The sequence below is a fragment of the Nomascus leucogenys genome, chromosome 24 (assembly GCF_006542625.1).
Source record: "Nomascus leucogenys isolate Asia chromosome 24, Asia_NLE_v1, whole genome shotgun sequence".
In the NCBI taxonomy this organism is placed as follows: Eukaryota; Metazoa; Chordata; class Mammalia; order Primates; family Hylobatidae; genus Nomascus; species Nomascus leucogenys.
In genome coordinates, this window is record NC_044404.1 from 10,804,267 (window position 1) to 10,831,509 (window position 27,243).

The 27,243-nt window shown below is 48.1% G+C and overlaps 1 protein-coding gene across 2 annotated transcripts; it reads left to right on the forward strand.

Annotated features, from left to right (window-relative positions):
• The first annotated feature begins 418 nt into the window (after positions 1–418).
• On the forward strand, positions 419–25,096 carry RBP7 (retinol binding protein 7). Of its 2 annotated transcripts, none has more exons than XM_030805523.1 (5): positions 419–507; positions 802–928; positions 9,448–9,626; positions 10,046–10,147; positions 24,756–25,096. In XM_030805523.1, exons 2-5 carry the CDS (start codon positions 856–858, stop codon positions 24,801–24,803), a joined length of 402 nt encoding a protein of 133 aa, XP_030661383.1. In that variant the 5' UTR covers positions 419–507; positions 802–855; the 3' UTR covers positions 24,804–25,096. The 2 variants fall into 2 exon arrangements, with proteins under 2 accessions (XP_030661383.1, XP_030661382.1); XM_030805522.1 differs by lacking the exon at positions 24,756–25,096 and adding an exon at positions 17,902–18,141.
• The last annotated feature ends 2,147 nt before the right edge of the window (positions 25,097–27,243 follow it).

Sequence of the window (27,243 nt, forward strand, 5' to 3'; positions counted from 1 at the left end):
TATCTAGGCGGTGTTTGTGGCTAACGTTGTAGGTTGGCCCATATTCCCACCCCTTCTCCTTTGCTTTTCTCTGCTCTGAGGCTAAATGCTGGAGACTAGAATCCCCAGGCCCCCTTACAGTTAGAAGTGGCATTGATACAGTTTTGGCTAATGAAATGTACACAGAAACCTGCTGAGTAATTTCTTTTCTTTTTTCCAACTATCCAGACTTCAAGGAGATGGGGAGGTTTGTGCTGCAGGGATACTGACCTTTGGTCCTTTCCCTCTTCCCCACCTTGAATGTGGATGTCCTGGCTGGGAACCCAGCTGCCAGCTCATGAGCAGGAGGTAACAAGCAGGAATAAAAGGCCACCAGAGTCACAGAGACAAAGCTGCGGCGTTACCGAGATGCGAATCACTGAGTGTGATTCCTAGGTGCGAATCATCACCAGCAATCACTTCTCTCAGGACTGCTTGTTAAGAAAAATAAACTCCTATTTATTGAGACCATGAGAGTTACGTTGAGAGGTATATTGTTATTTGAAGCTGACAATATTCAATGCCATGAGTTTGAAGATCATCCCTGGGTCATTAACATATAAGCAGGGAAGAAAATGTGGCCCGAAACAGTCTGGGACATGAGAAAGCAGTAGGAGAGGAAGCCCCAAGGAAAGGGGGGAGCTGCCGAGCTCCTGGGCAGAGCCAGGAGCACCGGGCGGAGGCAGCCGGGAGCGCAGCGGCTTCTAGGGGCGAGTCCCACGCGGCCCCACCAACGCCTCCCGCGCACCGCCCCCACCCCGCCCCGCCCCGCCTGGTTTATAGGGCCCGGCCCCAGCCTCCGGCCGCCCACCGGGGTTTGTCCCGCGACGCGCGACCATGCCCGCCGACCTCAGCGGTACCTGGACCCTGCTCAGCAGCGACAACTTCGAGGGCTACATGCTGGCCCTAGGTAAGGCGGAGGGGAGGCGGCGGGGGCGCGGGGCTCGCCGTGGGTCTTGGGATCAGGCGAAGGCGGCCGGGCCGGGCCTGTAGGTACGTCCGCTGTCCGTGTCTCCGCCCTGCTGCGCCCACCGTCGCCAGTCGCCCCCGAGTCCGCTGGTCCTTGGCGCCTCCGTCCATCGGGCGCGGGACCCCAGTCCTTCAGTCCCCCAGTCCGTCCTTCCCCGCGCCCACCCGCCCCCTGTTCCCACGGCCGTCTCTCCACACCCCCTGTCCCTCCGGCCGCCGGTCCCCCACCCATCCGCCCCTGAGTCCCCGCGTCCAGCCCCACGTCCGTCTCTACCCGCACGCGGCACATCCGCGGAGACTGCAGACTGGGGGTCCGGCCGGGGAGGGGGCGCCCGGGACCGAAGCCTCTGCCCGGCGACCCTCCCCGCAGCCGCCCTCCGCGCAGGTCCCGGGGCCCCGGGCGCGCTCCCGCAGCGAGGTCCCCGCAGCCTCGGCGCCCCCGGAGCGGGTCAGGGATGCAGAATCCCGGAGCCAGCGGACGACCCTTCAGGTCCGGGCACCCGCGGGAGTGCAGAGCCTGGTTCGGCCGGGGGCGTGCCCCGACCGCCGCCTCCCGCGAAGGCTGGGTGCCCGCGGCGTTCTTGCTCCCGGGGGCCCCGCGCTGTGCTTCCCGCCCTCATCGCGGTGCCAACGGTGCGCGGACTTTCAACTCACTGCAACCTCCGCCTCCTCGGTTCAAGCGATTCTCCTGCCACAGCCTTACGAGTAGCTGGGATTACAGGCGTGCGCCAGCCACCACGTCTGGCTAATTTTGTACTTTTAGTAGAGAAGAGGTTTCACTATATTGGTCGGGCTAGTGTCGATCCCCTGACCTCAGGTGATCCACTCGCCTCGGCCTCCCAAAGTGCTGGGATTACAGGTGAGCCACGCGCCCTGCCACGGTGTAGTTTTTCTTGTAGCTTTAGGAATCTGGGAAATTGCCGTGCCGGCCGATCCCTGAACCCTTGACCCATGGGCAATTTTTGTTTTCTTTTTCTTTTTCTTTTTTCTTTCTTTCTTTTTTTTTTTTTTTTTTTTTTTGACACGGAGCCTCTGTTGCCCAGGCTGGAGTGCAGTGGCATGATCTCGGCGCACTGCAAGCTCCGCCTCTCGGGTTCACACCATTCTCCTGCCTCAGCCTCTCTGAGTAGCTAGGACTACAGGCGCCAGCCACCATGCCCAACTAATTTTTGTATTTTTTAGTAGAGATGGGGTTTCACCGTGTTGGCCAGGCTGGTCTCGAACATCTACCCTCGTGATCCGCCCACCCCGGCCTCCCAAAGTGCTGGGATTACAGGCGTGAGCTACCGTGCCCAGCTGATTGCCTCTTTTTTATTAGTAGAAGTGAGGTGAATGCCTGTTGGCAGTGATGCTAAGGGTCAAATAGGTCACCAGCAAATACACAGCACACATCTCATGATGTGCTCCAGCTGGCATCTCATTTGAGGGCAGAAAATCACTCCCTTTTGTCTAAAAACTAGTGTTCAGGAACTGATCCTGCAGCTCCCACCTGGGCTCAGGTATCACTCTCTCCCAGTGTCTGCCAAACCTCAGTGAGAAGAAAGGCAACTTGTCTTTGCACAAAGAAGAAAGTTTACTTGGGTTTTTTTGAGATAGGGTCTTGCTTTGTCACTCAGGCTGGAGTGCAGTGGTGCAATCATGGCTCACTGCAGCCTTGACTTCCTTGTCTCAGGCAATCCTCCCACCTCAGCCTTCCAAGTAGCTGGGACAACAGGCACATACCACCACACTTGGCTAATTTTTCAATTGTTTTGCAGAGATGCTGTCTGGCTATGTTGCCCAGGCTGGTCTCAAACTCCTGGCTACATGCAATCCTCCTGCCTCCGCCTTGCTTGGGTTTTAATATTTGGAGCTAACCTGGGATTTGGGAGTTCCTGGTGTACCCCCACAGTAACCAAGGACACTGAGGGTGCGTGCCTCAGAAATGGAGAAGCCCCATGTTAATGCCCACAGATATTGACCAACTTGTGCAGGTCCTCGCCTTTAGTCCTGTTCTGAACCCGAGAGGGTGGTGGTGTTACCACCTTGTCCCAGGTTACTGTACACTGGGATATATTTATTTAATTTAATTAGTTGATTCATTTATTTATTTTTGAGACGGAGTCTCCCTTTTTTGCCCAGTCTGGAGTGCAGTGGCACGGATCTTGGCTCACTGCAACTCCATCTCCCTGGTTCAAGCAATTCTCCTGCCTCAGCCTCCCAAGTAGCTGGGATTACAGGCACACGCCCCCACACCCAGTTAATTTTATATTTTTAGTAGAGACAGAGTTTCACCATGTTTGCCAGGCTGGTCTCAAACTCCTGAGCTCAGGTGACCTGCCTGCCTCGGCCTCCCAAAGTGCTGGGATTACAGGCATGAGCCACCGCACCTGGCCCTACACTGGGATTCAAAGGGATCCCCTCTGCCTTCAACCCACATTGCCTCGAGATTAGAAGTGGCTTTGAGATTAAAGGTTAATACAAACATCTGAAGCTTAGATAAATGTACATTTGTGTGGACTCCTTTGAAATCCTACCTTCAAGTGTATATGCTCACACATTTGTAATAGCACGTGCTACTCGAATGTCTTATTTTCTTTCTTTCTTTTTTTTTTTTTTTTTTTGAGATGGAGTCTTGCTCTGTTGCCCAGGCTGGAGTGCAGTGGCGCAATCTCGGCTCACTGCAAGCTCCGCCTCCCGGGTTCACGCCATTCTCCTGCCTCAGCCTCTCCGAGTAGCTGGGACTACAGGCGCCAGCCACCACGCCCGGCTAATTTTTTTTTTTGTATTTTTAGTAAAGACGGGGTTTCACCGTGGTGTCGATCTCCTGACCTCGTGATCCACCCGCCTCGGCCTCCCAAAGTGCTGGGATTACAAGCGTGAGCCACGGCACCCGGCCTCGAATGTCTTATTTTCTATTAAACACAATCTAGTAGATGAAAAAGCATGGCTTGACCTGGTTAGCAGCCTTATGAGGAATATGGCCTTTTGGACTGTTGAGGTCCTAGTAAGTGTGGACCTGGCAGAAAGTGACCAGAACTTATGCTAATTTATTCATTTTATTTTTATTTTTTGAGATAGGATCTCACTCTGTTGCCCAGGCTGGAGTGTAGTGGCACCATCTTGGCTCACTGCAACCTCCTCCTTCTAGGCTGAAGCGATCCTCCCACCTTAGCCTCCCCAGCAGCCAGGACTACAGGTGCACACCACCATGCCCAGCTAATTTTTATTTTATTTTTTGATAGAGATGTGGTTTCACCGTGTTGGCCAGGCTGGTCTTGAACTCCTGGCCTCAAGTGATCTGCCTGCCTCGGCTTCCCAAAGTGCTGGAATTACAGGCCTGAGCCACTGGACCTGGCCCAGAACTTATGCTAATTCAAAGTAAATTTTGGTCTTTAAAGAGGCCAGCCTTGTAACTGCAAATCCGTGAAGTGACAATGTTGCAACATGGTAGTGAGGTAGGAGGCAGGGCTCAACTCCAGAAGCGGAGCTTGGGACAGTGGATCAAACTGAGGACTAACTAAAACAGGGACTGGATGGAAGCAGTTTTCCATAAAACACATACAACAGTGAGCCATGTCAGTTTACCGTTGCCATGGCAACACCTGGAGTTAGCACCCCTTTCCATGGCAATGACCAGAGGACCCAAAAGTTACTGCCCCTTCCCTAGAAATGTCTGCATAAAACACCTGTTAGCCAGGCGTGGTGGCTCACGCCTGTAATCCTAGCACTTTGGGAGGCTGAGGTTGGTGGATCACCTGAGGTCAGGAGTTCGAGACCAGACTGGCCAACATGGTGAAACCCATCTCTACCAAAAGTACAAAAATTAGCCAGGTGTGATGGTGGGCACCTGTAGTCTCAGCTACTCAGGAGGCTGAGGCAGGAGAATCATTTGAATCCGAGAGGCAGAGGTTGCAGTGAACCAAGATCGTGCTGCCATTACACTCCAGCCTAGGTGACAAGAGCAAAACTCCATCTCAAAAAACAAACAAACAAAAAACCAAAAAACACCCCTTACTCTGCATGTAACTCGAAATGGGTATAAACATGACTACAAAACTGCCCTGAGCTGCTACTCTCTGCCTATGGGGTAGCCCTTTTCTACAGGAGCAGTCACAGAGCTGTGACACTGCTTCTTCAATAAAGCTGTTTTCTTCTGCTTCTGGCTTGCCCTTGAATTCTTTCCTGGGCAAAGCCAAGAACCTTTGCAGGCTAATCCCCATTCTGGGGCTTACCTGCCCTACATGAGTAGTGCAAATTGTAAATTTACTAGCAACAAATTGCCTCACAGATTTTATTTATTTATTTTATGAGATGGATTCTTGCTCTGTCACCTAGGCTGGAGTGCAGTAGCGAGATTTCAGCTTGCTGCAACCTCCACCTCCCAAGTTCAAGAGATTCTCCTGCCTAAGCCTCCCGAGTAGCTGGGATTATAGGCACCCCCCACCACGCCTGACTAATTCTTATATTTTTAGTGAAGATGGGTTTTTGCCATGTTGGCCAGGCTGGTCTCGAACTCCTGACCTCAGGTGATCTGCCCGCCTCAGCCTCCCAAAGTGTTAGGATTACAGGCGTGAACTACCACGCTTGGCCTGCCTCACAGAATTTTTTTTTTTTTTTTAGACAGAGTTTTGCTCTTGTTGCCCAGGTTGGAGTACAATGGTGGGATCTCGGCTCACTGCAACTTCCGTCTCCCCGGTTCAAGCAATTCTCCTGCTTCAGCCTCCTGAGTAGCTGGGATTACAGGCATGCCCCACCACGCCCAGCTAATTTTGTATTTTTAGTAGAGACGGGGCTTCTCCATGTTGGTCAGGCTGGTCCTGTTGGTCTGCTCGCCTCGGCCTCCCAAACTGCTGGGATTACAAGCATGAGCCACCAGGCCCGGCGCCTCACAGATTTTAAAAGCGTAACTGCTTAAAAGCATAACTCGAAAGTCATTGTTAGTCTAAAGTTATTGGGTTTTGTTTTGCTTACATAATAGGGTTTAAGGAAAGTCAGCAGTAAGTTTGGCTTGGTCATATTAATAATAGGAAATGAGCCTGAGTAACATGGTGAAACTTCATCTCTATGAAAGAAAAATTCAAAAATTAGCCAGGTGTGGTGGCACATGCCTGTAGCCCCAGCTACTTGGGAGGCTGAGGTGGGAAGATCTCTTGAGCCTGGGAAGCAAAGGCTGCAGCGAGCTGAGATCGCACCACTGCAGTCCAGCATGGGCAACAGAATGAGACCCTGTCTCAATAAAATAATAATAATAGGAAGTGATTTTAAGGTTTTGGTCTCAATACTTAAATATTGTGGAAAGCCAGTAAAGCCTGCATCATATTGCATCTCAAACTAAAAACGGGAGTTCTAGAGTTAAACACAAGCTTTTTTATTTGCAGCTGAGACTACAGGCATGTACCACTATGCCCAGCTGGGTTTTTTTTTATTTTTATTTTTTGTTTGTTTTTTTTGAGACGGAGTCTCGCTCTGTCGCCCAGGCTGGAGTGCAGTGGCACGATCTCGGTTCACTGCAAGCTCCGCCTCCCAGGTTCATGCCATTCTCCTGCCTCAGCCTCCTGAGTGGCTGGGACTACAGGCACTCACCACCACGCCCGGCTAATTTTTTGTATTTTTAGTAGAGACAGGGTTTCACCGTGTTAGCCAGGATGGTCTCAATCTCCTGACCTTGTGATCCGCCCGCCTCGGCCTCCCAAAGTGCTGGGATTACAGGCTTGAGCCACTGTGCCCGGCCTATGCCCAGCTGTTTTTTGAGATATTTGTTTGTTTGTTTGTTTGTTTTTGAGATGGAGTTTCACCCTGTCGCCCAGGCTAGAGTGCAGTGGCTCGATCTCAGTTCACTGCAACCTCCACCTCCTGGGTTCAACTGATTCTCCTGCCTCAGCCTGGCCCAGGTGTGAGCCACCATGCCCAGCCTCAGCTGTTTTTATCTTTTTATAGAAATGGGGTCTTGCTATGTTGTCCAGGCTGGTCTTGAACTCCTGGGCTCAAGCAATCCTCCCACCTTGGCCTCCAGAAGTGTTGAGATTACAGGTATGAGCCACTGCACCTGGCTACAAAAATTTTTTCTTAGGATGAGGACATGTATACTATTGTTTTATTTTTGGTTGTTGTTTGGGGTTTTTCTGAGATGGAGTCTTCCTCTGTCGCCCAGGCTAGAGTGCAGTGGCACGATCTCGGCTCACTGCAGCCTCTACCTCCTGGGTTCAAGCAATTCTCCCGCCTCAGCCTCCTGAGTAGCTGGGATTACAGGGGCCCACTACCATGCCCAGCTAATTTTTGTTTTTCAGTAGAGATGGGGTTTTGCCATGTTGCCCAGGCTGGTTTTGAACTCCTGACCTCAGGTGATCCACCTAACTCTGCCTCCCAAAGTGCTGGGATTACAGGCATGAGCCACCGTGGCTGGCAGAATCACATCTCATCTCTAACTCCTCTCCTTCCTCCTCCCTCTCCCTGATTCTGCAGCAGATACACTAGGCTCCTCAGAGTTCCCGAAACACACTAGCACACCCTTCCTCAGAGTACCAGGGCTGCCTGGATTTCTGCCTTAAACTATTTTCCCAGAAATCTGTGTGGCTTCTTGACTTCTTTCAGCTCCCTGCTGAGACGTCACCTGGCCATTATTTAAAATAGTGGTGTTTATTTCTAGCTACATAATATGCTCAAAGGCACTAAGTGGAACTGGGATTCCAAACCCTGATCTTCATCTTCTTAGCATTCCATGTTTCCCTGTGGAACTCTTTTTTAAAGCTTATTTAAGAATTCTAGCTGAGCAGGGTGGCTCATGTCTGTAATCCCAGCACTTTGGGAGGCTGAGGTGAGAGGATTGCTTGAGCCCAAGAGTTCGAGACCAACTTGGGCAACATAGTGAGACTTGATCTCTACAAAAAAAAATTTATTTATTTATTTATTTATTTTTTATTTTTTAAAATTTTTTTTTGAGACGGAGTCTCGCTCTGTCACCCAGGCTGGAGTGCAGTGGTGTCATCTCGGCTCACTGTAAGCTCCGCCTCCTGGGTTCTCGCCATTCTCCTGCCTCAGCCTCCCGAGTAGCTGGGACTACAGGTGCCCACCACCACCACGCCCGGCTAATTTTTTGTATTTTTAGTAGAGACGGGGTTTCACCGTGTTAGCCAGGATGGTCTCGATCTCCTGACCTTGTGATCCTTCCGCCTCGGCCTCCCAAAGTGCTGGGATTACAGGCGTGAGCCACCGCGCCCGGCCAAAAATATTTAAAACATTTCCAGGCATGGTGGCATGTGCCTGTAGTCCCAGCTATTCGAGAGGCTGAGATAGGAGAATCACTTGAGCCTGAAAGGTCGAGGCTGCAGTGAGCCATGATTGCACCACTGCATTCCAGCCTGGGTGACAGAATGAGATCCTGTCTCAAAAAAAAAAAAATTATAAATACATAGTAGTATATAGCTGGGTGTGGTGATGCAAGCCTGTAATTCCAGTTACTCAGGAGGCTGAGGCAAGAGAACTGCTTGAACCCGGGAGGGGAGGTTTCAGTGAGCTGAAATCGTGCTACTGCTCTCCCCAACCTGGGCGACAGAGTGAGACTGTGTCTCGGGAAAAGGAAAAAAAAAGAAAAAAAAAGTATACATATATATATATATATATATATATATATATATATATATATGTGCGTGTGTGTGTGTGTGTATATATATATATAGAGAGAGAGAGAGAGAGAGGTATATACATGAATCCAGTGTTTTTGAGTTTTGTTTTCATTGTTGTTGAGAAACTGTTCAAATGCTCTCTTAATTCAAAGTGTAAATACATAAGGCAGAAAAAGGCAGAGTTATGACTGAGGCTGGGTTGGCAGGCCTAAACCCTGTCCCTTTGATTTTCTTTTTCTTTCTTTCTTTTTTTGAGATGGAGTCTCGCTGTGTTGCTCAGGCTGGAGTGCAGCGGTATGATCTCGGCTCACCGCAACCTCCGCCTCCTGAGTTCAAGCAATTCTCCTGCTTCAGCCTCCAAAGTAGCTGGGATTACAGGCATATGCCACCATGCCTGGCTAATTTTGTATTTTTAGTAGAGATGGGGTTTCTACATGTTAGTCAGACTGGTCTCAAACTCCTGACCTCAGGTGATCCGCCCTCCTTGGCCTCCCAAAGTGCTGGGATTACAGGTGTGAACCACCACGCCTGGCCTACAGTTTATATTTTTTTATAGAGACCGGGTCTTGCTATGTTGCCCAAGCTAGTCTCAAACTCCTAAGCTCAAACAATCCTCCTTTCTCTGTGTCCCAAAGCGCTGGGATTACTGCACCTGGCATTTGCAAACTTTTTCATCAGGCTGTGGTTGGCAGTTTGCCAGGATGATTCCTTGTAGATCTGATTTTGGCAGCAAACAACATTGAAGTCGTACTGGAAATGCTAACAATTACATGTGGTGATTTTGAGAACAGCTACCAAATTCTTCACTTTTGCATCTCAAGCGAATGTTCAAATATTTTTAAAAATTATTTTTAAGGTATTGACTTTGCCACTCGTAAAATAGCCAAGTTACTGAAGCCACAGAAAGTGATTAAGCAGAATGGGGATTCTTTTAGCATCCACACGAACAGCAGCCTAAGGAACTACTTTGTGAAATTTGAAGTTGGAGAAGAATTTGATGAAGATAACAGAGGCCTGGACAACAGAAAATGCAAGGTAAAATTCAAAGAAATGCCAGGTGCGGTGGATTACACCTGTAATCCTAACACTTTGGGAGGCCAAGGCAGGCGGATCACCTGAGGTCAGGAGTTCGAGACCAGCCTGGGCAACATGGCAAAACCCTGTCTCTACAAAAAAATTCAAAAAGTAGGCGGGTGTGCTGTAGGAGCCTGTAATCCCAGCTACTTGGGAGGCTGAGGCAGGAGAATCACTTGAACTCGGGAGGTGGAGGTTGGTTGCAGTAAGCCAAGATCGTGCCACTGCACTCCAGCCTGGGTGACAGAGCGGGACTCTGTCTAAAAAAAAAAAAAGCAGTAAGTTGGCTGTTAATTTTGCAAGGGTAACTTGGCATTCTACTTTGTAACACTTGAGGATCCTGCCAGGACAAGCTAACATTTTCTCCTCTCCTCATGCAGAGCTTGGTTATCTGGGACAATGACAGGCTCACCTGTGTCCAGAAGGGAGAAAAGAAGAACAGAGGCTGGACCCATTGGATCGAAGGAGACAAACTCCACCTGGTATCCACCACATTTTCTCAATGAGACGATACAGTATTAAAGGAAACATCAGGCCGAGCGTGGTGGCTCACGCCTGTAATCCCAGCACTTTAGGAGGCTGAGGTGGGTGTATCACTTGAGGTCAGGAGACCAGCCTGGGCAACATGGTGAAACCCCATCTCTACTATTTTTTTTTTTTTGAGACGGAGTGTCGCTCTGTCACCAGGCTGGAGTGCAGTGGCGCGATCTTGGCTCACTGCAACCTCCACCTCCTAGGTCCAAGCGATTCTCCTGCCTCAGCCTCCTGAGTAGCTGGGACTACAGGCACACACCACCACACCCAGCTAATTTTTGTATTTTTAGTGGAGACGGGGTTTCACCATGTTGGCCAGGATGGTCTCGGATCTCTTGACCTCATGATCTGCCCGCCTCGGCCTCCCAAAGTGCTGGGATTACAGGCATGAGCCACCACCACACCTGGCCCATCTCTACTGAAAATACAAAAATTAGCAGGCATAGTGGCGCATGCCTATAATCTCATCTTATATTAAATGAAACAGCCGAATATTCCGACAGAGGCAGGAAGATAACATGCAAATACTCATGGAACAATTCTTACCTATTATATGTAATAGCTACTTTATGTATACATAGATATACATAGATTGATATAGTAGCTCACATCTTTGGAATGATTATTTTGGGCCCAATTACTGTGCTCAATCCTTTGAGTGCGTTATCTCATTTAATCTTCATCACAATCCTGAGAAAAGGACTCTATTTTTCCCATTCACAAATAAATTGGGATTTTGAAATTCCCCAAGGCTGCTGTCAAAAGCATCAGAATCCAGTTTAAAAGGGTTTATTCAGACTGGGCGCGGTGGCTTACGCCTGTAATCCCAGCACTTTGGGAGGCCAAGGTGGGCGGATCACAGGTCAGGAGATCAAGATCATCCTGGCCAACATGGTGAAACCCCGTCTCTACTAAAAATACAAAAATTAGCTGGGCATGGTGGCACATGTCTGTAAATCCTAGCTACTTGGGAGGCTAAGGCAGGAGAATCGCTAGAACCAGTTAGTTGGAGGTTGCAGTGACAGTGCCACACCACTGCACTACGGCCTGGCGACAGAGGCCGTTTCAAAAAAAAATAAAATAAGGGTTTATTCAGGCATGAAGATGAGGACGGCCACCCAGGAAACACAGACTCCAAAGAAATGGGGTCAGTACACCCAAGCTGAAAAGTTAATGTCTTTTTTTTTTTTTTTTTTTGAGATGGAGTCTCTCCCTCTGTTACCCAGTGTCACCCAGGCTAGGGTGCAGTGGTGCGATCTCAGCTCACTGCAACCTCTGCCTCCTGGGTTCAAGCGATTCTCCTGCCTCAGCCTCCCGAGTAGCTGGGACTACAGGCATGCACCACCATACCCAGCTAATTTTGTATTTTTAGCAGAAACGGGATTTTACCATATTGGCCAGGCTGGCCTCGAACTCCTGGCCTCAAGTGATCAGCCCACCTGGGCCTCCCAAAGTGTTGGGATTACGGGCATGGTCGCTTGTAATAAAAATTTAATTTCTTGGAATGTAATTTTCGGAGTTTTTCTTTTTCTTTTTCTTCTTTTACTTTTAAGCTGTTGGACTTGAGGTGTTTTTCTTTAATGGCTTTATTGAGGTATACTTTATGTACCAAACAATGCACCTGTTTTAAGTGTACAGTTTGATAATTTCTAGTAAATGTATACAGGTGTACAACCATTTCCATTATCCAGTTTCAGACAAGTCAATCACTCCAAAACATTCCCTAGAGGCCATATGCTGACAACTATTATTTTACAGCTTGTTTTGTTTTGTTTTTGAGATGGAGTCTTGCTCTGTCGCCCAGGCTGGAGCGCAGTGGCATGATCTCAGCTCGCTGCAAACTCTGCCTCCTGGGTTCAAGCAATTCTCCTGTCTCAGCCTCCCAAGTAGCTGGGACTACAGGCGCATGCCACAACACCTGGCTAATTTTTGTATTTTTAGTAGAGACAGGGTTTCACCATATTGGTCAGGCTGGTCTCAAACCCCTGGCCTCAGGTGATCCACCCACCTCCGCCTCCAAAAGTTCTGGGATTACAGGCGTGAGCCACCGTGCCTGGCCTGTTTTTGTTTGTGTTTTTGAGACAGAGTCTTCCTCTGTCATCCAGGCTTGAGTGCAGTGGCGCAATCTCGGCCCTCTGCAACCTCCACCTCCTGGGTTCAAGGGATTCTCCTGCCTCAGCCTCCCAAGTAGCTGGGATTACAGGCACCCGCTACCATGCCCAGCTAATTTTTTTTTTTTTTGAGACGGAGTTTCACTCTTGTTGCCCAGGCTAGAGTACAATGGTGCAATCTCGGCTCACCACAACCTCTGCCTCCCGGGTTCAACGATTTTCCTGCCTCAGCCTTCCTGAGTAGCTGGAATTACAGGCATGCACCACCACGCCTGGCTAATTTTGTATTTTTAGTAGAGACGGGGTTTCTCCATGTTTGTCAGGCTGGGCTCGAACTCCCGACCTCAGGTGATCCGCCCACCTCGGCCTCCCAAAGTGCTGGGATGACAGGTGTAAGCCACCACGCACGGCCATGCCCAGCTAATTTTTGCATTTTTAGTAGAGACACGGTTTTGCCATGTTGGCCAGGCTGGTCTCGAATTCCTGACCTCAGGTGATCCGCCCGCCTTGGCCTCCCAAAGTGCTGGGATTACAGGCATGAGCCACCCCGCCTGGCAAGGTCTTACTTATACAGACAGAAAACAAAGAAGTTTCGCAGGATTACAACATTTTCTATACAAAGCTTTTTTTTTTTTTTTTTTTTTTGAGACAGAGTCTCACTCTGTCGCCCAGGCTGGAGTGCAGTGGCGCAATCTCGGCTCACTGCAAGCTCCGCCTCCCGGGTTCACGCCATTCTCCTGCCTCAGCCTCTCCAAGTAGCTGGGACTACAGGCGCCCGCCACCACGACCGGCTAATTTTTTTGTATTTTTAGTAGAGACGGGGTTTCACCGTGGTCTCGATCTCCTGACCTCGTGATCCACCCACCTCGGCCTCCCAAAGTGCTGGGATTACAAGCGTGAGCCACCGCGCCCGGCCTACAAAGCTGTTTTATGAGTTACAGGAATTTGATTAGTTACCACTCAGTTTTTTTTCCTTTTTCTTTCCAGTTTATATAATATATTTAACATTCTTCATTTTATTTTTCTTCCTCCTCATTCTTGCTGTCATCTTAAGAGTATATTTAACATTCCATCTTAGACAATGTGATAGTCATAGGTCTTTGTATAAGAGAAGGAAGAGATTCACCTGCTTTGGGAAAAAAGAAGAAACAGGGAAGTGAGTCTGTGATTAAGATCAACAGTAGAGGGAAGCCTTCTCTGGTGCCCTTTAGTTTTTTACAAAACAGTGTAGGTAAAGAAAAAGGCTAATCTATAACCAGAGAAATTAAGGTTATAGCTGTCTAGGTTACAGCTGCCTTTCGTATGACTCAGGTCTCATAATCACATTCCTTTAAGACTCAAAATAACTTAAAGTTTCATCAGCTTTGATTGTGAATTACGTATTTTCACACTGTAGAGTGAAGATTCAAATACAGGTCTGACAAGAATGTGTGCTCTCAGCTCTGTGCTTTTTTGCCTCACTGTATGTGTGAAATCTAGGTGAGACCCATGAGAACAAAACTAGAGCACTTTCCTTAAAGTTGGGTCTGGGTAGTCTTTGATTACCAAGGCCTTGAAGATATTTTGATTCTAGATAGACAAATCTCATACTCTTCTGACAATAAAAAAGTAAGAGATCGGGCATGGGATTACGGGCTCACGCCTGTAATCCCAGCACTTTGGGAAGCTGAGGCAGGCGGATCACCTGAGGGCAGGAGTTCGAGACCAACCTGGCCAACATGATGAAACCCCATCTCTACTATAAATACAAAAATTAGCTGGGCGGAGCCGGGCACAGTGGCTCACACCTGTAATCCCAGCACTTTGGGAGGCCAAGGTGGACGGATCACTTGAGGTCGGGAGTTCAAGACCAGCCTGACCAACATGGAGAAACCCCGTCTCTACTAAAAAATATTTTAAAAAAATTAGCCGGGAGTGGTGGTGCATGCCTCTAATGCCAGCTACTCGGGGGGCTGAGGCAGGAGAATCACTTGAACCTGGGAGGCGGAGGTTGTGGTGAGCCGAGATCACGCCATTGCACTCCAGCCTGGGCAACAAGAGTGAAACTCCATCTCAAAAAAAAAAAAAAAAATTAGGCAGGCTGTGGCAGGCACCTGTAATCCCAGCTACTCAGGAGGCTGAGGCATGAGAATCGCTTGAACCCGGGAGGCAGAGGTTGCAGTGAGCCAAGATCATGCCACTGCACTCCAGCCTGGGGGATAGAGCCAGATTCTGTCTCAAAAAAAAAAAAAAGTAAGAAACTTGCCTTCGCCAATACGTAATATGGAATTTCAAAGAATATATACACATGTTCGAGGATTTAGATTAGTTGGTTGTAAGAGGTAATGTTCAAATTATGCACAACAGCTGGGTGTGGTGGCACTTGCCTGTAGTCCCAGTTACTGGATAGGCCGAGGCGGGAAGATCGCTTCAGCCCAGGAGTTTGAGTCAAGCCTGGGGAACATAGGAAGAGCCTGTCTTTAAAAAAAAAAAAAAGAAAAGAAAAGGAAGGCTAGGCACGGTGGCTTACGCCTGTAATCCCAGCACTTTGAGAGGCCGAGGCAGGTGGATCACCTGAGGTCAGGAGTTTGAGACCAACCTGGCCAGCATGGCGAAACCCCGTCTCTACTAAAAATGCAAAAATTAGCCTGGTGTGGTGGCAGCCACTTGTAATCCCAGCTACTCGGGAGGCTGAGGCAGGAGAATCGCTTGAACCTGGGAGGAGGAGTTTGCAGTGAGCCAAGATCGCGCCACGGCACTCCAGCCTGGATGACAAGAGTGAAACTGTCTCAAACAAACAAAAAAAGAGAAATACCAAATTGTGTACATCCTTCTCTAGCATATCCTGGAAATCTGCCCAAGCAGGGCACAGAAGTACTTTTGTTCTAAGGATACTCATGGAATGATTCTTACTTACCACGATACGTTTTTTTTTTTTTTTTTTTTGAGACAGAGTCTCACTCTGTCGCCCAGGCTGGAGTGCAGTAGCTTGATCTCAGCTCACTGTAACCTCCTCCTCCTGGGTTCAAGCAATTCTCCTGCCTCAGCCTCCTAAGTAGCTGGGATTACAGGCACCTGCTACCATGCCCAGCTAATTTTTGTATTTTTAGCAGAGACAGGGTTTCACCATGTTGGTCAGGCTGGTCTCAAATTCCTGACCTCAGGTGATCCACCCCCTCAGCCTCCCAAAGTGCTGGGATTACAGGTGTGAGCCACCGCGCCCGGCCACCATGATATATTAAAAAATATTTGGTTGCTGGGTGTGGTGGTTCACTTCCGTAATCCCAGCACTTCGGGAGGACATGGCAAGAGGATCACTGGAGTCCAGGAGTTTAATGCCAGTCTGGGCAATATAGTGTGACTCTGTCTCTATAAAAAATTGGCCGGGGGCAGTGGCTCATACCTATAAGCCCAGAATTTTGGAAGGTCGGGGCAGGTGGATCATCTGAGGTTAGGAGTTGGAAACTAGCCTGGCTAACATGGTGAAACGCTGTCTCTTCTAAAAAATACAAAAATTAGCCGGGCATGGTGGCGGGCACCTGTAGTCCCAGCTTCTCAGGAGGCTGAGGCAGGATAATCGCTTGAACCTGGGAGGTGGAGGTTGCAGTGAGCCAAGATAGCGCCATTGCACTCCAGCCTGGGCAACAAGAGCAAGACTCCGTCACAAAAAATTAAAAAAAATTAGCTGGGTGTGGTGACGGGTGCCTGTAGTCCCAGCTACTTGGGTGGCTGAGGTGGGAGGATTACTTAGGCCCAGGAAGTTGAGGCTAAGGTGAGCCATGACTGCACCACTGCATTCCAGCCTGGGCGAAGGAGTAAGGACCTGTCTCCAAATCAGAAAAAGGGTCTTTTGTGTGCTAATGACATGACTGTCTACTGAGGGTCCTTAGATAGCTTTAGGATGGGGGCTGCTCACCAGAAAATCGAAGGCAGGATTAGAGGGTTGGAACTTTCAGCCTCATCCCTGAGGGAAGAGGGGCTGGAGATTGAACTAATCACGAATAGCCAATGACTTAATCAATCAATCATGCCTATGTGCTGAAACATCCACTAAAAACTAAACCACGGGGTTGAGAGAGCTTCCATGTTGAATGGTGAACATTCATGTGTGTGGTGAATACATTGAGGTGCTGGGAGGGTTGTATGCTCCCCCTTCCTACTTTGCCCTATGCGTCTGTTCCATCAGGCTGTTTCTTTTCTTTTCTTTCTTTTTTTTTGAGATGGAGTCTTGCTCTGCTGCCCAGGCTGGAGTGCAGTGGCGCAATCTTGGCTCACTGCAACCTCCGCCTCCTGGGTTCAAGCAATTCTCCTGCCTCAAGTGTCCTGAGTAGCTGGGATTACAGGCATGCACCACCACACCCAGCTAATTTTTGTATTTTTAGTACAGACAGGGTTTTGCCATGTTGGCCAGGCTGATCTAGAACTCCTGACCTCAGGCGATCTGCCCACCTTGGCCACTCAAAGTGCTGGGATTACAGGCATGTGCACCCGGCCCCATCAGGCTGTTTCTGAGTTGTTTATTTTATAATAAACTGGTAATAGTAAGTAAAGGGACTTTCTGAGTTTTGTGAGCCCTTCTAGCAAATTATCAAGCCCAAGGAGGGGTTGTGGGAAAACCTGATTTGTAGCTGGTCAGTCAGAAATATGGGAGGTCCCAAACTTGTGACAGGTGTCTGAAGTTGGGGGGAGTCTTGTGAGACTGCATCCTTAACCTATGTGGTCTGTGCTAACTCTGGGTAGTTAGTACCCAAATTAAATTGGTTTACTGGACACTTGGTTGGTGTCAGAGAGTTGCAGAAGTGGGACTGGAAAAGACACCACACAACTGGTGTCAGGCATTTAAAAACCCACACCTTTGGTGTCAGAAGTGTTGAGAGTAGGCCAGGTGCCGTGGCTTATCACTGTAATCCTAGCACTTTGGGAGGGCAAGGCAGGAAAATCATTTGAGGCTAGGAGTTCAAGACCAGCCTAGGGGTCAGGCGCGGTGGCTCATGCCTGTAATCTCATCACCTTGGGAGGCTGAGGCGGGCACATCATGAGGTCAGGAGTTCAAGAACAGCCTGGCCAACATGGTGAAACCCCGTCGCTACTAAAAATACGAAAATTAGCAGAGCATGGTGGCACACACCTGTAATCCTAGCGACTCCGGAGGCCAAGGCAGAAGAATTGCTTGAAGGCAATTCTTCCGCTCGAAGGTGGAGGTTGCAGTGAGCCAAGATTGCACCATTGCACTCCAGCCTGGGCTACAGAGTGAGACTCCATCTCAAAAAAAAAAAAAAAAAAAAAAAAAAAAGACCAGCCTAGGTAGTGGTAAAACCCTGTCCCTACAAAAAAACACAAAAATTAGCCGGGCATGGTGGCACGTGCCTGTAGTGTCCCAGCTACTTTGGGGGCTGAGGTGGGAGGATCGCTTGAGCCTGGGAGGCAGAGGTTACAGTGAGCTGAGATCTCACCACTGTACTTAGCCAGGATGACAGAGTGAGACCCCATCTCAAAAAAGAAAAAAACGTGTTCCAGAAAAGGTTTAAAATACAATAAAAAATAAGTGTTGAGAGTAAAAACAGACCACATGCAAACTCATCTTTCTTATTTCCTTCCTCCTTACGCCCTAGGAAATGTTCTGTGAAGGTCAAGTGTGCAAACAGACATTCCAGAGAGCCTGATCCATATCCAGCAGCAGAGCCCACTTGTGGCTGCAGCTTTATGCCAAATTATATTGCAGACCAAACAGATGTTTATCTATCCCATTTGGTGATGAGGACTCGTGGCTGGAGAGAGCCACACAGCCTGTAACCTGAACTCATCTAGATTATGGGGAAACTGCTCAGCTTCAATAAACCTGTCCAAATGACTCTGAAGTTTTTCCTTTTCCATTCAGGAAATCCTAGCATTTAAAAAAATATTTGAAAGTCTTCCAGGTGCACGAAAGACACAGCAATGAACAAGCTGTCATTCCTGCCTTCAAGGCTAGTGAGGAAGCTGGCCAAAACAAGCAACCTGAACAGCTGCCAGAGCTCTGGGGGTGGGGGACAGATGACTTTGAGGCATGGACAGATGGTGATATTGACAGGGGTCTGGGATGGTGATTTTTGTTTCCTTTCTTTTCTTTTTTCTTTTTTTGAGACAGTGTCTTGCTCTATCATCCAGGCTAGAGTGCAGTGGCTCACTGAAACCTCTGGCTCCTGGCTTCAAGCAATTCTCCTGCCTCATCCTCCTAAGTAGTTGGGATTATAGGCGTGTGTCACCATGCTCAGCTAATTTTTGTATTTTTAGTAGAGACGGGGTTTCACCATGTTGGCCAGGCTGGTCTTGAACTCCTGACCTCAGGTGATCCACCCACCTTGGCCTCCCAAAGTGTTAGGATTACAGGTGTGAGCCACCGCCTGGCCAGCAGTTCCTCTTTTTTTTTTAACAAGATTTAGAATCTCCCCAAGTGTAGTTTAGAGAAAGGAAAATCCAAGACAGGAAATCAGAAGCTATCCATGGGGGGAAAAATAACCTTAATAATGGCAAAATTACACAAATAACAAACCAGAAAGGAATCATTCCAGAAGCCAAGAATTCAACCCAGATGACCCTTGTCAAAGGACAAAGCCGTAGCTACTGAGCTACACAGCACTGGGCAGTTTCTTTCTTTTTTCTTTTTTTTGACAGAGACTCACTCTGTTGCCAGGCTGGAGTGCAGTGGCAAGAACTCGGATCACTGCAACCTCTGCCTCCCGGGTTCAAGCGATTCTCCTGTCTCAGCCTCCGGAGTAGCTGGGACTACAGGTGCGTGACACCATGCCCAGCTAATTTTTGTATTTTTAGTAGAGATGGGTTTCACCAGGTTGGCCAGGATGGTCTCAGTCTCTTGACCTTGTGATCCACCTGCCTTGGCCTCCCAAAGTGCTGGGATTACAGGCGTGAGCCACCGCATCCAGCCCTGGGCAGTTTCTATTGCTATTCCCAGAAGAAGTCTAGAGTAGCCAAATTCAAGCTTTCAAAGGCTCTTAACTGCTCAAGATAATTTTTTTTTTTGAGACAGAGTCTCGCTGTGTTGCACAGGCTGGAGTGCAGTGGCATGATCTCGGCTCACTGCAAGCTCCGCCTCCCAGGTTCATGCCATTCTCCTGCCTCAGCCTCCCAAGTAGCTGGGACTACAGGCGCCCACCACCACGCCTGGCTAATTTTTTTGTATTTTTAGTAGAGAGAGAGTTTCACCGTATTAGCCAGAATGGTCTTGATCTTCTGACCTCATGATCCACCTGCCTCGGCCTTCCAAAGTGCTGGGATTACAGGTGTGAGCCGCTGCGACCGGCCTGCTCAAGATAATTTTTAGGGCTAACTATGACATGAACCCCAAAATTCCTGTACTCTAGATGGCAGAAACCAAGATAAAGTATCCCCACATGGCCACAAGGTTAAGCTCTTAAGGACACAAGACAAGGCAGAGAAATTTCATTTGGCATTGGTTTCAGGGACCCATAGCAACATTTGTAACTGACCAGCCTGATGGGCTGGCTTGAAAACTTGGCTTATAGGCATCCTAAACCCACGTTCTATCCCGTGATACTCCCCTCTTCATTACAGAACAACACAGAAAGACAAATTCTTAGCATAAAGTACACCAGATTTGCTATAGCCTAAGACTAGTCTGACAAATCATTTTTTTCTACTAATCAAACCCTTGCAGAGAAGACAAATAGTGGCATTGACCGTTTACACAACATATACAGAGAGAGAGACCAGAAACTTGGCTGGTAAGAATTTCTTCCTCTGGCTGGGCGCAGTGGCTCATACCTGTAATCTCAGCCCTTTGGGAGGCTGAGGCGGGTGGATCACGAGGTCAAGAGATCCAGACCATCCTGGCCAACATGGTGAAACCCCGTCTCTACTAAAAATACAAAAATTAGCTGGGCGTGGTGGCGCGCGCCTGCAGTCCCAGATACTCAGGAGGCTGAGGCAGGAGAATTGCTTGAACCCGGGAGGTGGAGGTTGTGGTGAGCCTAGATCACGCCACTGCACTCCAGCCTGGAGATAGAGCGAGACTCCGTCTCAAAAAAATAAAAAAGAAAAGAAAAAAAAAGAATACAACTCAGGCACAGCCAAACGGAGGAGATGCATGGGACAAGGTTTAGTGGGGGGCTGCGGAGCTTCCTTGCCCTCTGCAGGTGCACCACCCTTGTAGTGCATGGATATGTTTGAGGCAGGAGACCAGGGTCTGGAGGCAGGGAGCCTAAGGCTGTTTTGGGCTGACTTCCTAGAACTAAAGTGAAAGGAAAATCCTAACTTTCCAAGCCTAAGTAATAAAAGGACCAGAGGCTACCGCTTTGCAACCCTTACCTTTTCTGTGGCAGATGGGAAATTGTAAGTACCTCTAATTAATTAATTAATTACCTTTTTTTTTTTGAGACAGAGTCTCTCTCTGTTGCCCAGGCTGGAGTGCAGTGGCACCATCTCAGCTCACTGCAACCTCCACCTCCTGCGTTCAGGTGATCCTGACCTCAGGTGATCCCCCCACACTTACTGGGCTGCATTCCCAGAAGATTAAGGCATTCTTAGTCACAGGATGAGATAGGAGGACAGCACAAGACACAGGTCACAAAGACCTTGCCAATAAAACAGGTTGTGGTAAAGAAGCCAGGAAAACCCACCAAAACCAAGATGGTGATGAGAGTGGCCTCTGGTCTTCCTCACGGCTCATCATACACTAATTATAATGCATTAGCATTAGCACCCACCATGCCCAGCTAATTTTTGCATTTTTAGTAGAGATGGGGTTTCACCATGTTGGCCAGGATGGTCTTCATCTCTTGACCTTGTCATCTGCCCGCCTCTGCTTTCCGCAACCAATCAGACTGATTACAGGCCACTACTTCATTTCATTTACATGGGTGAACACCCAGTGGCCAATGGAAAATCTCTAGTGGGTATTTGGACTGGAGAAAATTCTGTATCCAGGGCCCTTGAGTGGCTGCTGGGGCCCGCTCCCACCTGGTGAAATGTACTTTCATTTTCAATAACTCTCTGCTGTTGTTGCTTCATTTTTTTCTTGGTTGTGTTTTATTAAACTCTTTTTTTTTTTCGACAGAGTCTTGCTCTGTTGCCCAGGCTGGAGTACAGTGGCACAATCTCGGCTCACTGCAACCTCCACCTCCCAGGTTCACGCCATTCTCCTGCCTCAGCCTCCCGAGTAACTGGGACTACAGGTGCCCGCCACCACACCTGGCTAATTTTTTGTATTTTTAGTAGAGACAGAGTTTCACTATGTTAGCCAGGATGGTCTCAATCTCCTGAACTTGTGATCTGCCCGCCTCTGCCTCCCAAAGTGCTGGGATTACAGGCGTGAGCCACTGCGCCTGGCCCTTGTTAAATTCTTTGTTCAAAACGCCAAAAACCTGGACACCCTCCACTGGTACTGGAAGCTCACTGAACCTCCTTGTTCAGGAGTTTTCACAGAGCTCCATCTCCAGTCCCCTTCCCTCCCAGGAGGTTGGGGTGGGGCTAACAGTTTCCACCCTCTAATCAAAGTTCTCTAATTTGGTCTTTCTGGTGAGCAGCCCCCACCCTGAGTCACATCATTAGCATAGACTCTGGTGTGTTCTAAAGGGGCGCCTTATGAATAGCAGACACTCCTATCACTCAGGAAATTCCAAGGAATTTAGGAGCCCTGTGCTAGAACCAGGGAGAAAAACCAAATATATATTTCATTAAACTTTACTACATGATACAAACTACAGTTTGGAAAGACATTTAGGAATGGTAGAACAAAACAAGTGAGAAAATATAATATGTAAAAGGTCTTTTTGTCATTTCAAAATACAAGAGGTAGCTGGGCATGGTGGCTCACACCTGTAATCCTAGCATTTTGGGAGGCTGAGGCAGGAGGATCCCTTGAGCCCAGGAGTTGGAGACCAGCCTGAACAATGTACTGAGACCCCACCTCTACAAAAAATAGAAAGTTGGGTGTGGTGGTCCATGCCTGTAGTCCCAGTTACTCCAGAGGCTGAGGTGAGGGGATAGCTTGAGCCAGGAAGTTGAGGCTGCAGTGAGCCAAGATCGTGCCAGTGCACTCCAGCCTGGACAACAGAGCAAGACCCTGTCTCAGGGGGCTGGCCAGGCATGGTGACACATCCCTGTAGTCTGAGGAGCTCAAGGTTGCAACAGTGAGCCATGATTGCACCATTCCACTTCATCCTGGGCAACAGAGCAAAACCCTATCTCTACAAAAAAAAAAAAAAAGCAAGAGGCTCTCTTCTCTGAGGTTTACTATAGTTAACTTTTACAAGTATTTAATCATAATTGCTTAGATTGAATTCAATTCAGCATATATTCCTAGAAGTTCACTATTATTATTATTACTAGGTCCTGAGAATATGAAACAGTCATAAAAATGAGTGATGGGCCGGGTGCAGTGGCTCACGCTTGTAATCCCAACACTTTGGGAGGCCGAGGTGGGTGGATCACGAGGTCAGGAGATCAAGACCATGGTGAAACCCCGTCTCTACTGAAAATACAAAAACTTAGCCAGGCGTGGTGGCGGGTGCCTGTAGTCCCAGCTACTCGGAGAGGCTGAGGCAGGAGAATGGTGTGAACTCGGGAGGCAGAGCTTGCAGTGAGCCGAGACTGCGCCACTGCACTCCAGCCTGGGTGATAGAGCGAGACTCCGTCTCAAAAAAAAAAAAAAAATGAGTGATGAATTCAATATATATTATTCTGACACTGAGAAGTATTGTAACAAAAAACAAGTTTCTAGGTCATACCAAAAGCAGTAATTCATTATGAGTATAAATTTTGAATAGCTGCAATGAATAAGTTCTTGAATTATTTGATAATCCAAGTAATGAGAGAGTGAAGCAAAAGATTTAAATTTGTGGTTAATTTACGTAAAATACTGACACTGATGGAGTTAATATAAATCATAATGTACCACACTGTCAGCAAAGCCAAGTTGGTTAATGGATGCCATCAATTCAGAGTATTACCATTTTTTGTTTTTTGAGACGGAGTCGCACTCTATTGCCCAGGCTGGAGTGCAATGGTGGTGCAATCTCGACTGACTGCAACCTTTGCCTCCTGAGTTCAAGTGATTCTCCTGCCTCTCGAGTAGCTGGGATTACAGGTGCACACCACCACGCCCAGCTAATTTTTGTATTTTTAGTAGAGATAGGATTTCACCATGTTGGCCAGGCTGGTCTCTAACTCCTGACCTCATGATCCACCTGCCTTGGCCTCCCAAAGTGCTGGGATTACAGGCATGAGCCACTGCTCCCGGTCTTATTACTACTAATTATAGCATAAGAAAACTTGAAATGCCCTGAAATTTTCATAGAAATATTCACAAATTTTAAAACATTCCTAAAAACTTACATGTATTAACTTTTTTTTTTTTTTTTCCTGAAACAGAGTCTCGCTCTGTTGCCCAGGCTGGGGTACAATGGCACAATCTTGGCTCACTGCAACCTCCGCCTCCCAGGTTCAAGTGATTCTCCTGCCTCAGCCTCCTGAGTAGCTGGGATTACAGGTGCCCGCTACCACATCTGGCTAACTTTTGTATTTTTAGTAGACATGGGGTTTCACCATGTTGGTCAGTCTGGCTTTGAACTCCTGATCTCGTGATCTGCCCACCCCGGCCTCCAAAAGTGCTGGGATTACAGGCGTGAGCCACCGTGCCCGGCCCTGTATTAACTATTAAAGAAAAAAGTATTCAATGACATTTGCTAAAGCATGGTAAGGAAGACTTTTTAAACAAGTACTTTATTTTCGAAACTGGGTCTCACTCTGTTGCCAGGCTGGAGTGCAGTAGCACAATCTTGGCTCACTGCAACCTCTCCATCCCGGGCTCAAGCAATCTTCTTACCCCAGCCTTCTGAGTAGGTGGGACTACAGTTGTGCAACACCGCGCCCAGCTAATTTTTGTATTATTTGTAGAGACAGGGTTTTGCCATGTTGCCCAGGCTGGTCTTGAATTCCTGGGGTCAAGTGATCCGTCTGCCTTGGCCTCACAGAGTGCTGGGATTACAGGCAGAAGCCTCGGTGCCCTGCCTTTTTTTTTTTTTTTTTTTTTGAGACAGAGTCTCGCTCTGTCACCCAGGCTGGAGTGCAGCGGCGTGATCTCTGCTTACTGCAACCTCTGTCTCCTGGGTTCAAGGGATTCTCCTGCCTCAGCCTCCCAAGTAGCTGGGATTACAGGCACTTGCCACCACGCCCAGCTAATTTTTTCATTTTTAGTAGAGAGGGGGTTTCACCATGTTGGCCAGGCTGGTCTCGAACTCCTGACCTCAGGTGATCTGCCCACCTTGGCCTGCTGGAGGTATGTGACAAACTGATGGCAAATGGATTATGTCCCCAATGGACAGTGTTCTCAAACTGTGATCTGAGGACCCGGGGATCCCGAGACCTTTTAAGGGTATCTGTGAGATCAAAGCTATTTTCATAATAATCCAGAGATGATATTTGCTCTTCATTCTCTCTCTCTCATGAGCATATGGGAGTCTTCAGGAGACTTCCTGCCAGACCACATCACAACTGACCTGACCCAGAAGTACATCGGAGAATTCAGCTGTCTTCTATTAAGCCAGACATTAAAGAGATTTGCAAAAATGTCAAACAAGGCCACTCTGCATGTGATAGGCTTATTTTAAAAAATGAATTAATATGTCTCTCGGTTGCCGTTTCTAATACAATCTGTCTGCCTCGGCCTCCCAAAGTCCTTGGATTATAGGTATGAGCCGCTGCACCTGGCCTAGCCTTTTCATTTGGAGTCTCAGACAGTGAAATTCAGTCAATATATTTATAATGAATACTTCTTTTTTTTGAGATGGAGTCTTGCTCTTGTCACCCAGGCTGGAGTGCGATGGCGCGATCTTGGCTCACTGCAACCTCCGCCTCCCAAGCTCAAGCGATTCTCCTGTCTCAGCCTCCTGAGTAGCTGGAATTACAGGCATGGGCCACCATGCCAGGCTAATTTTTGTATATTTAGTAGAGATGGGGTTTCACCATGTTGGCCAGGCTGGTCTCGAACTCCTGACCTCATGATCCTCCTGCCTCAGCCTCCCAAAGTGCTGGAATTACAGGCGTGAGCCACCACGCCCGGCCTATAATGAATACTTTTTAATATTCTCTTTGTTTCTGTCCACAGCAAGAATCTTCATTTCCTGAGACCTTTTGTAGCAGATTATTTTCCCTCAGTTTCTTGCCCTTAAAAGTCTTCGGTTCTCCACAGATAAGAGTTTTGCTTTTGATATTTCCTCAATGTGCTCATAAGGATTTCATTATAACTTCTGGGTGCAATGTTTAGGGGAGTTTGCAAAACAGTCTTTTTTTTTTTTTTTGTAATGGAGTTTCGCTCTGTCACCCAGGCTGAAGTGCAGTGGTGCAATCTTGGCTCACTGCAACCTCCGCCTCCAGGGTTCAAGGGATTCTTGTGCCTTAGCCTCCCAAGTAGTTGGGATTACAGGCGCCCACCACGACACCTGGCTAATTTTTGTATTTTTAGTAGAGATGGGGTTTTACCATGTTGCCCAGGCTGATCTCAACTCCTTTTTTTTTGAGACAGAGTCTCGCTCTGTTGCCCAGGCTGGAGTATAGTGGCACGATCTCAGCTCACTGCAACCTCTGCCTCCCAGGTTCAAGCGATTCTCTTGCCTCGGCCTCCTGAGTAGCTGGGACTACGGGCACCCACCATCATGCCCGGCTAATTTTTGTATTTTTAGTAGGGACGGGGCTTCACCATGTCGGCTAGGATGGTCTTGATCTCCTGACCTCGTGATCCGTCCGCCTCAGCCTCCCAAAGTGCTGGGATTACAGGCGTGAGCCACCTCACCCAGCCAAGTTAGTATGTGTTTAAAGATCACACTTGTAATCCCAGCACTTTGGGAGGCTGATGTAGGAGGATCACTTGAGGCCAGGTGTTTGAAACCAGCCTGGACAACATAGGGAGACCCTGTCTCTACAAAAAATACAAAAATTAGTTGGGTGTGATGGTTCATGCCTGTAGTCTCAGCTACTCAGGAGGCTGAGGTGGGAGGACTGCTTGGGCCCAGGAGGTCGGGGCTGCAGTGAGCCAGTGACCATGCCAGTACACTCCAGCCAGGATTACAGAACAAACCCCTATCTCAAACAAACAAACAAGTACATAAATGAAAGAAAGTTGGTGTTCCTACCACAGGTGTGTCCAGTGAGAAGAGTGTGATGTTGCAGATGAGAGGGGATAAATGCTGGACCAAAGTCCTTGAGAAGGTGAGAGAGAAAGGAGAGAAAGGAATCCAGAGTTCAGATGAAGGAGTTGATCTTTGATGGCAGCCGAGATAACAGCATATCCTTACAGTTGTAGGTGGCTTTGTAGATCTAAGAAGATCAGGAAGATTGCTGGCTCTAGTTTTGTAGATTATCAGGAAGATTATCAGAAAAACATACCTTGACCTGGTGAGCTGTCTATACTCTGGCACTTGAATAAAAGCGATCCTAAAATATTACAAATTCTAGAATTTACCTTCACAAAAACCTCTTCATTAACTAGGAGGCATTTTTTTTTTTTTTTTTGGATACAGAGTCTTGCTCTGTCCTCCAGGCTGGAGTGCAGTGGCACCATCTAGGCTAACTGCAACCTTTGCCTCCCGAGTTCATGTGATTCTCCTGCCTCAGCCTCATGAGTAGCTGGGATTACAGGCGTGTGCCACCACGCCCAGCTAATTTTTGTAATTTTAGTGGAGATGGGGTTTCACTATATTGGCCAGGCTGGTCTTGAACTCCTGACCTCAGGTGATCCACCCACTGAGGCATACCTTTTATTTCAGTCTCACGTTTCAGTTTGTTCTGTGGTCTCCTCCTTTATTTGTTGCTAGGTAAAAAAACATTTTTTTGTGTGTGCTGGTTTCCAGGTAATTCTAAGAACTAACTAAGGTCCTGATGATTGGCAGTTACCAAGGGAGGCAGACAGAGTATTTTGCACAGTCCAAAGGAGGTAATGT

What these genes read in the sequence shown, in the direction of transcription:
- RBP7 (XM_030805522.1), top strand. Translation starts at nt 856, where the DNA reads ATGCCCGCCGACCTCAGCGGTACCTGGACCCTGCTCAGCAGCGACAAC. An exon ending in TGGACAACAGAAAATGCAAG is followed by an intron (nt 9,627 to 10,045) that starts GTAAAATTCAAA and finishes CTCCTCATGCAG; the next exon opens with AGCTTGGTTATCTGGGACAA. An exon ending in AAGGAGACAAACTCCACCTG is followed by an intron (nt 10,148 to 17,901) that starts GTATCCACCACA and finishes CTTACGCCCTAG; the next exon opens with GAAATGTTCTGTGAAGGTCA.